Source organism: Guillardia theta, assembly GCF_000315625.1.
Source record: "Guillardia theta CCMP2712 unplaced genomic scaffold GUITHscaffold_17, whole genome shotgun sequence".
Lineage (NCBI taxonomy): Eukaryota > Cryptophyceae > Pyrenomonadales > Geminigeraceae > Guillardia > Guillardia theta.
Genome location: NW_005434657.1, coordinates 76,076 through 87,063, shown reverse-complemented (window position 1 = coordinate 87,063; position 10,988 = coordinate 76,076). Strand labels below are relative to the sequence as shown.

The 10,988-nt window shown below is 56.2% G+C and overlaps 5 protein-coding genes across 5 annotated transcripts in view; 1 reads left to right on the top strand and 4 right to left on the bottom strand.

Moving 5' to 3' along the window:
- The window catches only part of GUITHDRAFT_135751 (hypothetical protein), a gene marked incomplete at both ends in the record, with an annotated part of 5,694 nt that extends 1,651 nt beyond the window's left edge, over positions 1 to 4,043 (bottom strand). The window contains 8 exons of the mRNA XM_005836459.1: positions 44 to 199; positions 389 to 442; positions 505 to 579; positions 894 to 951; positions 993 to 1,055; positions 1,118 to 1,182; positions 1,230 to 1,318; positions 1,364 to 4,043. Coding sequence (XP_005836516.1) covers positions 44 to 199; positions 389 to 442; positions 505 to 579; positions 894 to 951; positions 993 to 1,055; positions 1,118 to 1,182; positions 1,230 to 1,318; positions 1,364 to 4,043 — 3,240 coding nt within the window. The remainder of the gene's footprint in view (positions 1 to 43; positions 200 to 388; positions 443 to 504; positions 580 to 893; positions 952 to 992; positions 1,056 to 1,117; positions 1,183 to 1,229; positions 1,319 to 1,363) is intronic.
- Positions 4,044 to 4,163: 120 nt separating this feature from the next.
- Positions 4,164 to 7,218, bottom strand: GUITHDRAFT_135750 (hypothetical protein; the record flags this gene model as incomplete). Its single annotated transcript, XM_005836458.1, has 8 exons — positions 4,164 to 5,083; positions 5,127 to 5,214; positions 5,277 to 5,385; positions 5,669 to 5,873; positions 5,925 to 6,045; positions 6,094 to 6,285; positions 6,331 to 6,591; positions 6,643 to 7,218. 8 exons carry the CDS (start codon positions 7,216 to 7,218, stop codon positions 4,164 to 4,166), a joined length of 2,472 nt encoding a protein of 823 aa, XP_005836515.1.
- Positions 7,219 to 8,102: 884 nt separating this feature from the next.
- On the bottom strand, positions 8,103 to 8,417 carry GUITHDRAFT_43773 (hypothetical protein; the record flags this gene model as incomplete). The annotated part of the gene is made up of 1 exon (XM_005836457.1): positions 8,103 to 8,417. A coding segment is annotated over one exon (315 nt), but the record flags the coding sequence as incomplete, so codon positions are not given.
- Positions 8,418 to 9,033: 616 nt separating this feature from the next.
- GUITHDRAFT_151399 (hypothetical protein) lies at positions 9,034 to 9,928 on the top strand. Its single transcript, XM_005836456.1, has one exon. The coding sequence runs from the start codon at positions 9,108 to 9,110 to the stop codon at positions 9,864 to 9,866; it is 759 nt and encodes a 252-aa protein (XP_005836513.1). The 5' UTR covers positions 9,034 to 9,107; the 3' UTR covers positions 9,867 to 9,928.
- A 437-nt stretch (positions 9,929 to 10,365) lies between these two features.
- Positions 10,366 to 10,983, bottom strand: GUITHDRAFT_104494 (hypothetical protein; the record flags this gene model as incomplete). Its single annotated transcript, XM_005836455.1, has 1 exon — positions 10,366 to 10,983. The coding sequence occupies one exon, from the start codon at positions 10,981 to 10,983 to the stop codon at positions 10,366 to 10,368; it is 618 nt and encodes a 205-aa protein (XP_005836512.1).
- Positions 10,984 to 10,988: the final 5 nt, after the last annotated feature.

The following is a 10,988-nucleotide window of genomic DNA, read 5'->3' as shown; positions in this document are numbered from 1 at the left end:
ACCTCTCTACTCATATTTTTTTTAAGTGAATATCTCCCCACACTTGCTCCCTACAGGCGGGCCCAGCCATAGCATTCCTCTCCCAGCGCTGCTTTTCGTAGCAGGAGGAGGAGGACGACGACGACGAAGGCAAAATTTTCTCGATCTTCATCTTCCCGTAGTCATCGAAGAGCCACAACTTGCCGTGCGTAATGTTGAGCTAAAGCCAGTCAAGAGGCCTGAAAGAGAGGGGAGGAGGAGAGGAGAGGCTAAGGGAGGAGAGGAGGGGAGAGGGGAGGAGAGGGAAGGAGGGGAGGAGAAGAGAGGGGAGTAGAGGAGAGGAGAGGAGAGGAGAGGAGAGGAGAGAAGAGGAGGAGGGGAGGGTAGGGGAAGGGAGGAGGAGCCTCACTCTGTATCTCCCGTTAGCTGAGGAAAGTTCATCTTCCTGCCCCAGGTCAACTTCCTGGTCGAGCTCATAGACTGGCAACAAGCTCAGCAACAGCTGGGGGAGGGGGGAGGGCTCACTGTAATCAGTGCCGTTGGACCTGTCAGGAGGAGGAGATGGGCCGCGATGGGTATCGGAGGAGCCACCGAGAGGGCCTTGAGGGGAAGGGGGAGGGGGATGGGGAGAGGGAGAGGGAGAGGGAGATGGAGAGGGAGAGGGAGGAAATATAGAAGGGGGTGGAGAAGGCAAAGGAGGAGGGGAAGGAGGGGAAGGAGGGGGAGGAGGTGGCGGAGGGGGACGGGGAGGGAGAGTGCGATCTGCTGGGAGAGGTCAGGGCTTGCAAGAGGGAAGGCAACGAGACCTCTCGAGGCCTGCAGACTGCTGGACAAGTTCCTCAGCTTCTCCATCATCGAGCTGAGCTCCTGATAGTCAAACTTGTCACGCTCGTTGCGCAGCGTCAAAATAGCACCTGTCGATATCTGACATAACGGCTATCAAAGTCGTCCGACCGATTTTCTTGCTGCGATCTGCTTGTCGTCAGCTCAACATCAGCTGTATTCCGGTTGACCTCCAAGCGTGAAAAGCTGACGAGTCGCTGTTGAGGGACGAGCGGATGGAGTCTAGGAGGGACCTGCAGGAGGAGAGGGAGAAGGTCAAGAGGAAACGAGGGCAGCTGAAAGCACGAGCACTGACTTCAAGGTGCTCTCGCCGTGTTGAGAAATTCTCAGCTTGTCATCGTTGATCGTCGCCAGGAGGTTCTGGAGAGGTCAACTGAGAGAAGGGTGGGAGGCAACTCAAGACTTACTTGGCTGAAGTTGAAGAAGAGGCCGTCCATTCGCATCCAATCCTCAGCTGAGAAGTTCTTCACGTGCAGCTGGGCGATCACATCTCGCACTGCCAGCAGACGTCAGCTCGGAAGGGACGCAACCCAGATCGCACGTGTTGTGTTCTCAACTGCTCCCCTCAGCCCTTCAGCCGAGATATTCCAGAGCTTGAAAGTACTCCAGCTGTCTGACTTCGCCTGCTCTAGTCTCGATTGAAAGTCCATCAGTTTCTCTATCCCCAGCAGCCTCTGGCTCTCCACCCTGTTGCTCAGGTCTGTCAGACTCTCCAGCAGCTCCTGCTGCTCCTCGCGCGTCCAGCTGGAGATCATCTGACGGCTCTTTCGAAGGATGAGGTCGGAGAAATTTCCCAACAGCTGCTGCTCTAGCTTCCTCCCCAACAGGGAGAAGGCAGCGAAGGAGCGGAGGGAAGAGTTAGTCTGCTCGTCCTGGGACTTCAACAGTTGGTAGAGGTACGAGGTCTTGGAGGCGGAGATGTTCTTCAGGTCTCGCAGGCCTCGTGAAAGTTTCGACCAGGAGTGGTTGAAGGAATCTCTCAGCTCACGAAGACTTTCGTGGAAGTTTCGCAAGCGGCTTCGCTCACCCTCCAACATCTCGTTCATTCCCTCCCCCATCTTCCTTCCTTTTTCTTTCCAGACCTGCACGAGTCTGCTCAGATTTCCTTGCATCCCATGCTCCACAAGCATCTCCAGATCCCTCTTCAGGCTCGCCTTCAAAGTCTTCATTTCATCTGCCTCCTGTCCTGCAAAGTTTCCCAGCTGGTCTCTCAGCTCGCCTCGCACGCTCTCGATGCTCTCCTTGCCGTATCTCCGCAGGTTTCTCACTCCCTCGTCCTCGCTCTGCATTTCATCCTGCAGGGAAGCCTCCATCGCTTGCAGCGTCTGCTCCAGCTGCTCCAGCACCTCCTCGTTCTCCTTCCACTGCCTCGCGCTCACGTTGGCGATCTCTGCCATGCTCATTTCCTCCTCTTGAAGCCTGTCGGCGGCACCTGAGAACTCCAGCTGGACTGAGTTCCAGCTTGACTCATTGACCTCGTCCAGCAAGCGCTTCTGTCGAGCAAGGAAACTGTCATCCTTGGCATTGATCCTGTCTAGGAGAGCCTGCTTGCAGGCTGCCAAGGTGTCACCCCAGCGCTTCTGGAAGCTTCTAGACGCATCGACCGCGTCAGCCATGAAGTCTTGCCGGAACTTATCGATGGAGACGTTGAGCAGCTGGAGCTGCTCCACCAGCAGCGGCACCTCCCCCAGACTCACGTCGTAGAGCCTCGAGGTCAGGCCCGTCTCGTCCTGCCTCGCGTCATGAAGTTCCTGGAGCTCCTTGATTGACGAGATGTTGATGTCGTAGAGGACGTCTGCCATGACCCGCTCGATGCTCGCCAGATGCTCCCTGGTCCTCCTCTCGAACCCCTGGAGGTTCTCGAGACTTTGTGACTCCGCGTTGTAGAACAAGGAGAAGAGCTCTTCGAAGTCTGATACCTCTCGGTCTGCTTCCACCTCCCGCTCCTTCGACACATTGAAGTCCAGCGACGAGTTCGCGTCCACCTGGAGCTTCACGTACCAGTTTTGCCACCTGAGCTTCGCGTCTTCAATCAGCTGCAAGTGTTCCTCAAGGACTCTCTTGAGCCACAGGAACCTTCCGAGGGCCGACGTCGTCGCATTCATCGTCTTGTCAAGGGCTATGATCTGCATGTCAGTGGCAAACCTCGCATGCACCAGCTCGTCTCTCAGCCTCATGGCGTTGGGCATCAGCGGATGGATCATCCCCGTGACGTTGGCAACTGCGTCTTCGTATCTCGTCTCCAACAAGCGAACGCTTTGCTTCAGGAATTCCAACTCAAAGACTGCGTTCTCCTTCACCCTCTTTGAGAGTTTCGAAATGGTGAGCAGACGGACTTTGTTTAGCTCCGGTCGCAGGTTCATCACAGACTTCAGTCGTTTGATTCTCCTCTGAGCGTCTTCAAACATTTCCATGGTCTCATCCATGCTCCATCCTTCACAACCATCACACGTTGAGTTACCCGACTGAGAGCTTTCATCATCATCCTCCCCGCCTTTTCCTGTCCCCGATGACTCCTTCCCGCCCTCTCCTGTCCCCGATGACTCCTTCCCGCCCTGGACAGTCCCTTTTGTTGGTTCTGTCCTTGAATCGGACGAGGCTGTAGCATCACTAGCTCTCTTTGTGATGTCTGAGAGGGACAACTTGATGTCTTCGGGGTTGATGTGCAGAACTTCGGCGAGGGAACGTTGAAACGTATCGGCCGATGCCCGAGAGAAGGTAGTTTCTGTCTTGCCAGTGATCCATATAACAGCTGATATTTCTCCCTCACTGTCATCTGCTGCATCGCCTCCTCTCGTCTCCTTCACGTCGCCTCGTAGATCTACATGGATTGGCATCCCGTTGACCTTGAGCTGTTGCTCAAGCGAGCCATCCTCTGCCGAAGTCACGTCCCTCAGCTCATCGGCGAGAGTCGAGGTACTTGTCACGGTGGATTTTGTAGAGATCTCTACATGCACTCCAAGCTTGTAGGGATCAGGGAGGAAACCCTTGTGGATCTTGTCAAGTTCCGCTCTCCGCTCCTCCTTCTCCATCGCTCGAGGGTCTGCAGGCTCGAAGTGGAAGTGTGACTGCGAGAGCTTCACCTTCCTTGACGCCTCTGGCACGTCAGCTCGCACGAGCTTCTCTTCATCCTCTGCCTGCCATCCCTCCCACTGTGTCGCCAGCACCATGAGCAGAACCCCTGCCATCGCCGCCGCCGCCGCCCGCATAGACCTTGTCATTCCGCCATACGCCGAAAATAGAGGGAAAATGTTTCACTCAAGAGAACAATACCTTTTTAAAAAATACTGGCACTAACTAAAATATAGTTTTAAATGCTGTTCTACGTGAAGTCTTCAATCTCAGTCGACTGCTGTAACAGTGCGCATGCTAAGGGGGCTCTTGCTTGTGCGCTCGGCCAACATGTTCCGCATGTTCACGATCTCCTTCTCATACTGCAGGTCGGCAAACCGACTCGTGTATGGAAAGACTTTCATCTCCTGCACCTGACCGACCAGCCTCGTCCTGCCCCGTCCTCCTGTCTGCACGTCGTGATGAGAACCGTTGTTGACCTGCAGGGAAGAGTAGTTGGCTCTGTTGGCTTCGTTCCGGTTCTGAGAGCTCAACGTAGAGTTTCGTCCTCCGACAGCGCCATCTTCTTTCCAACCATGTCGCTGGACTTTTGTCGAAGAGAGATTGCCGCCTCCCGCTAGCTTGAGGTCGTTGCGGAAGATGACCCTTATTCTCTGATCCTCCTTCTCATCCCTCACGACTGGCTCGTACTTGTACACAAGATCTGAACCAGAGACTTCCTTCTTCTCTGCTTCTTGCGCCTGTTTGCTCGGCTCCATGGGTTCCCTCTTTGAGACCACAACTTGTTCAGCTCCGTTGGGCACTAGAGAAGAGAGAATCGGGTCGCTGGATGTGCAGCGCTTCCTCCCAGCAGATTTCTTCTTGGAACTGCTCGTAGTGGATTCAAGAGCATGGCACTGACAGTCCTTGTCCTTGGCCTCCAGCACAAGACCCAGCAACTTGGCGATTTCCTCCAGGCGAGCATGGAAGGATCGAAGGGTTTCATCTCCCGTGTCTCGTCCTGCTCCCCTCTGCTGGTAGTTCGACCCCATGCCTGTATGTGTGGGAGACAGCAGCTTCATGTCGTCTTGGATGCGGCAGACTGACATGTCCAACAACTTGAGCATCAGCATGATTGCCTTCAACTCCTTGGAGTCCGTCTCCGTCATAGCGGTCGTGATCTGCCGTTGCGCGTACCGTTTGAGTTCACCTGCTCCTGTTCAGCAAGAGCATCATGGGCATAGCTTGTCTACCTCTCATGACTTCCTGGAATTGTTCCCCAGAGAACTCGCCATCCCCGTTGCAATACTCTCCGCCGTTGGTGATCAAGTCAAAGTCATCCTGCGACATGAAAGATGACAAGATTAGAAGGTCGGGAGAATGCCGGGGGGCAGGAAGGGAACCTGGGTGATGTGGATCGGCTTAGCTGTGGGAAGCATCTTGAGGCCTTTCTGGAACTCTTCAAAGTCAAGACCCCCTGACTTGTTGGCGTCCAGAGTGTCATAAGTGTCGCTGGTAAGGGCGAAGTCAGGCGTACTTCCATTGGAAGAGGACGAGGGGGAAGGGATGAAAATGGAAGGTTGGAAAAGGAGAGGAGAGGAGAGGAGAGGAGAGGAGAAGGAGAAGGAGAAGGAGAAGGAGAATGGGAATGAGAATGAGAATGAGGAGAAGGAGGGGAGAGAAGATGAGATGCGAAGCGAAGGAGAGTTGGGAAGCTGGAAGGAGGTAAGACAAATTGATAACAAGAGGCAAAGAACAAGTGCAGCTGTTAGTTTTGGTTGTTCGGGTCGCTCACATAATCTTCGTCGTCAAGTCTTCATAGTCCCAAAACTCCGAGATGGCGGCTGAGAGCGGATCAAGCACCCCAGTCACTCTGGAGGCCATGGCCTCTTGCTCCCTCTTTTTTTCTCGCAGCTTCTGAGCCTCCTCCTTCTCCAGGGAGACCGCGCTGATGAATTCATCAAGAAGAACAGCGACGACAATGTTGATCAAGACAACCCCTGCAAAGACAAGTCAACGATAACTGCTGCAAGGCATCAACGTCGACACACCTGCAAAGATGACGTAACTCACGAAGAAGATTGCAACTCCGATGTGGACTGTGCCGTCATCATAGAACAAAGTCCTTGTGACCGCTGAAGCCCAACTGTCGCCAGTGACTACTTGGAACATCTGTAAGCACAGACATTACGTAAGTCAGGAAGTGAAAGAAATTTTCACCGTGAAGAGAGAGTCTATGAAGGTTCCGAAGAAGACAGGACTCTTTTCATGAAAGATGTGAGTTCCAAGGGTGGCCCAGATGCAAGTGACAAGCAGCAAGAGCATGAAGCTGTTGCCGACTGGGAGCAGTGAAGACACTAGGGCCTTGATGATACGATTCAACGACTTGACTTTCTTGAAGAGCCGAACCACCTGCAGTGACGTCAGTCCATTCTAACGGCGGCTTTCCGTACACACCCTGAAGATTCTGATCAACCGAAGCAGCTTCAGCTGAGGAATGGTCTCTACGGCTTTTGTGAAGATGCCAATAAAGACAACGAAGGTGTCAAACAAATTCCAACCGTCTCTGTAGAATGCAAGAATGCCATTGGTGCATCTTGCAAACATATTGAACATCAATTCCAACGCAAAAAGAATGGTGAAGACGTAGTCGGCAATGACAAATGGCTCCTGTCCCTGAGATCCTTCAACAGGCAACACCTGCGCTTCCCAGACATCCTGTTCTCAGCAGGTCAGGAGATCAATACTGAAAGCAAGTTTGACTTTCACCGAAGCAAAGCTGGAGGTGATGATTAAAGCGATGAACATTTGCATCTTGGTCGATTCATACCATTTAAGGGCTTTCGCTTGGTGTCTCTTCAGACTGCTATTTCCAAACCGACTCTGGAATACTTTCTCCTTATGCAATTTCTTGGCTTCCTTGACTGCAGATCTGATCGCGGACACCCAGTCCTCGATCTCATCCTTCGACGTCCTGTGAACGTAGTTTCTTCCAGCATTGAAGCCATCTTCGACCGGGTGGATCACGAACTCAGGGCCTCCTGTGACTCCCTGCTGGTTGCCGACACTCACCAGATCAATCTCATGGAGAGGAATGGAATCGATGATAACACGCTGATCCAGACCGGGAGAAGGAGCGTTGGCAAAAAGGAGCGCGTCTTCTACAATGTACAAGGTCAACTTTTTCCAGGTGACCATAGAGGAGACAATCTTGCGCTCAACCAACCCTTTCTTCATGTACCAGTTGTCTCCCTCAGGAATGAGCTCTGCAATCTCAGATGTGTTGAGAGTCGACCTGCGTGTTAACCTCGATTTGCTGTGTAGAGCTGCAAAAATTGCCGCCATGCCGAGGAATTGGCCTGATTAAGTTGGTATTGCAAGCCGGACACAAGACTGAGAAAGGAGAAGGAGAGAGGGAGAGGGGAGGTGAGGCAAGAGAAGTTATAGTAGAGCAGAAAAGGGTACAGTAGAGAATCGAAGAGAAGAGAGCAGGGAGGAGTACGGAAGAATGGAAAAGAGAGGAGAAGAAAGGAAAGAAGAGAAGAGACAAGTCAAGATATGACTAGAGAGGGGTAGGGTGTGGCGAGAAAAGAGGAACGAGGAAAGTATTTCAATCACCCAAGACGGACTCAGGAAAGTTGCCGTCCTACCAGTGCTTTTCCAACAGGTCCGGGGGACGGACGGGGGTGGGGTAGAGACGGTAGGGGGTAGGGTGGAACCCAAGGATGACCGCATATCAAGGCATCCCTGTGGTCAATTTCCGATGTGGTCAAAGAGCCGATAAGGTGGGGTGATTCTGACGTAGAAAGGAGGGGTGGTGAATAGTCATGAACATCATTTTAAACTAAAGATATCACTCATGAGAAGAAGTCACGATTGCTGCGTTAACGTTACTTCCGTAACCGACCGCAGATACCCTGAAGCGCATCTACATGTTCCCCACAGTTCTTGTAGTACAACAACGTCTACAGATAGGTCTAGTCTCTACACGGACAGAACAGACCCTCCTCACCTCACCTCGCCTCCTCCTTGAGCTCTCGCAGTCTACCAGGCAAGGTAGGGGAACGTGCCTTTATTGTACAACAACGTCTACAGATAGGTCTAGTCTCTACACGGCTCGCCTACTAGGCTGTGTGCAGGCTGCAGGCCGCCTGAGGAGGGAGTCAGCGGCCCGTCTCTCAGCCTGGTTGCTAGAGCAGAGGGATCCTGTGCCGCGGGGGCGCCTGTAGCTCCTCCTCGGGTCGCTTGACGGACACTCGGAGGACTCCGTTGTCGTACTTGGCCTCGACCATGTCGGGCTTTGTGTGGGGAGGGAGGGAGACGCGCTTCTCAAACGCCGCATACGACGCTTGGACTCGCGCCGGCTCCTCCGACGTCTGCTTGGAGGACGAGCGGCCGGAGATGACTAGGGTCGGGGGGACGTCGCCTGTGGCCTCGAGGACCTCGACGGCGATGTCGTCCTTGGCGAGGCCCGGGGTAGCGGCGGTGACGAGGAGACGATCGGAGGTCGACTGGATGTCAAAGTGAGGCCGCAGCCGCATCACCGCCCCTCCTCCCTCCCCGTCCGAGGGGCTAGGGTCGTTGGTGACGGGACTCGCAGGCGGGTCGCGACAGGCCTCGTCCGGGAGGAGGAAGCCGCCGGTGACATCCATGACGGAGTCGAGCATGCGGTCCATCTCCTGCTCCAGCCGGCTCATCGTCGACAGGATCTGACGCGGGCTGCTAGGAAGCGACGCCGACAACGGTCGGTAGGGGTCCAGCATGAAGGCGCTCGGAGTGATGAGGAAGGCGGAGGACGAGGAGAGCATGATCAAGCCTAGGAGAGCAAGAAGAAGGATCGAGGGACGCGACAGAGGACAGGACGCGCACGAGGACGAGCTACGCGGCATCATCGCAAGCTACTGGCTGAGGTCCGCAAGCTGTCGGGCGACTCGGATAAGAAGGCAAGGGGAGGATGGAAGGGAGGAGGGGGGAGGGGTGCTGGGAGGCTTGGTAGGGATGAGGGGTAGTACCGTAGACCAGCAAAACTGAGTCTAAAAATACACACAAACCTCCGTACAAAGCCCACGTCTTCTATTTGGTGTCACCCCGGTATTCTCGATCTTTCCACGTCCCCTCCCCTCCCTCTATATCTCCTCCCCATCTCCCGTCGACCCTCCCAACCCATCCCACACCCAACCCACTCTTTCTCTCTCTCGACACGACTCTCTGCTTCACTCCTGCTTACTGATCCCATGCTCTCCCTTCTCGCTGCCCGTCCTCTCGACATGCTCCTCGCTCCTACCCCTCGCTTGTCTTACCCCTCGGTCTCGCTCCTGTCTGACCTCGACTCGGTCTGGGACGACCTGCAGCCGTCCTGGTACGACCGCGTCTCAGCCTCCCGGCTTCTTGACACCGCTGCCATGCCTCGCATCGAGTCTCGCCCGGACAGGCACGTGGTGACCATGGACACGCCCGGAGTACCCGCGGGAGACCTCGCGCTGAGCCTGGTAGGCGACCGGACGCTAGAGCTGGTAGCCTCGTCGAGCATCTCACCCACCTCCGCGGCAGCTGACGCTCGTCTGGACGACGAGGCTGCTCAAGCCCCTGGTGCTCACCCCGACCGATCGTCCCTTCGCCTCCGCCAGCGCATCGTCCTCCCTGCAGACTGCGACCCCGGCGACATCCGCTCGGAGTACTGTGACGGCCAGCTTCGGATCGAGGTAGCCCGACGCCAGCCTGCCGATCGCAGCACCAGCGAGGACGACGAGCTGTCCGAGGAAGCCCGCCGGCTCAAAGAGACTTGTGCCAGCAAGCGCGCTCGAGTCGCCGAGCTGACGGAGGAGCTCCGCCGTGAGCGCCGGGACCTCGTCGGTCTGGAGAGCGAGCTCCGAGCAGCAAGAGAGGAAGCCCGCCGGAAGCGATCGACCCGCCGGACCCCCATCGCCATCCAGCATCCTACTACGACCGACCGTGCAGCTCTACAAGCACCCAAGGCAGACAGGACGGAGTAGGAAACGCTCTAGACTAGACACGAGCATGTAACTACGTAGAAGCTAGTAATGAACGCTTGATCTCGAGTACTTGCGCTTGACGACGAGATGTCTCCGGCTGCCTGACAGCCCTGGACCCCCTTCTTGTCGCTGACTCGAGGTATGAGGGAGGGCCCCCCTCTCTTCCTGTACCTCGCCCCCGCCACCTCCCTGCCCCTCCTTCCTCTCTGTGGCCTACACAAGCCCTGACTCTACAGCCTCTCGGTACGGCAGCCCGCCGCCGCTCCACCCATCGCCTGTCTGCACGGGTGCCCGCGCCGCTGCCGCTCAGACCCTCCTCACCTCACCTCGCCTCCTCCTTGAGCTCTCGCAGTCTACCCGGCAAGGTAGGGGAACGTGCCTTTATTGTACAACAACGTCTACAGATAGGTCTAGTCTCTACACGGCTCGCCTGCTAGGCTGTGTGCAGGCTGCAGGCCGCCTGAGGAGGGAGTCAGCGGCCCGTCTCTCAGCCTGGTTGCTAGAGCAGAGGGATCCTGTGCCGCGGAGGCGCCTGTAGCTCCTCCTCGGGTCGCTTGACGGACACTCGGAGGACTCCGTTGTCGTACTTGGCCTCGACCATGTCGGGCTTTGTGTGGGGAGGGAGGGAGACGCGCTTCTCAAACGCCGCATACGACGCTTGGACTCGCGCCGGCTCCTCCGACGTCTGCTTGGAGGACGAGCGGCCGGAGATGACTAGGGTCGGGGGGACGTCGCCTGTGGCCTCGAGGACCTCGACGGCGATATCGTCCTTGGCGAGGCCCGGGGTAGCGGCGGTGACGAGGAGACGATCGGAGGTCGACTGGATGTCAAAGTGAGGCCGCAGCCGCATCACCGCCCCTCCTCCCTCCCCGTCCGAGGGGCTAGGGTCGTTGGTGACGGGACTCGCAGGCGGGTCGCGACAGGCCTCGTCCGGGAGGAGGAAGCCGCCGGTGACATCCATGACGGAGTCGAGCATGCGGTCCATCTCCTGCTCCAGCCGGCTCATCGTCGACAGGATCTGACGCGGGCTGCTAGGAAGCGACGCCGACAACGGTCGGTAGGGGTCCAGCATGAAGGCGCTCGGAGTGATGAGGAAGGCGGAGGACGAGGAGAGCATGATCA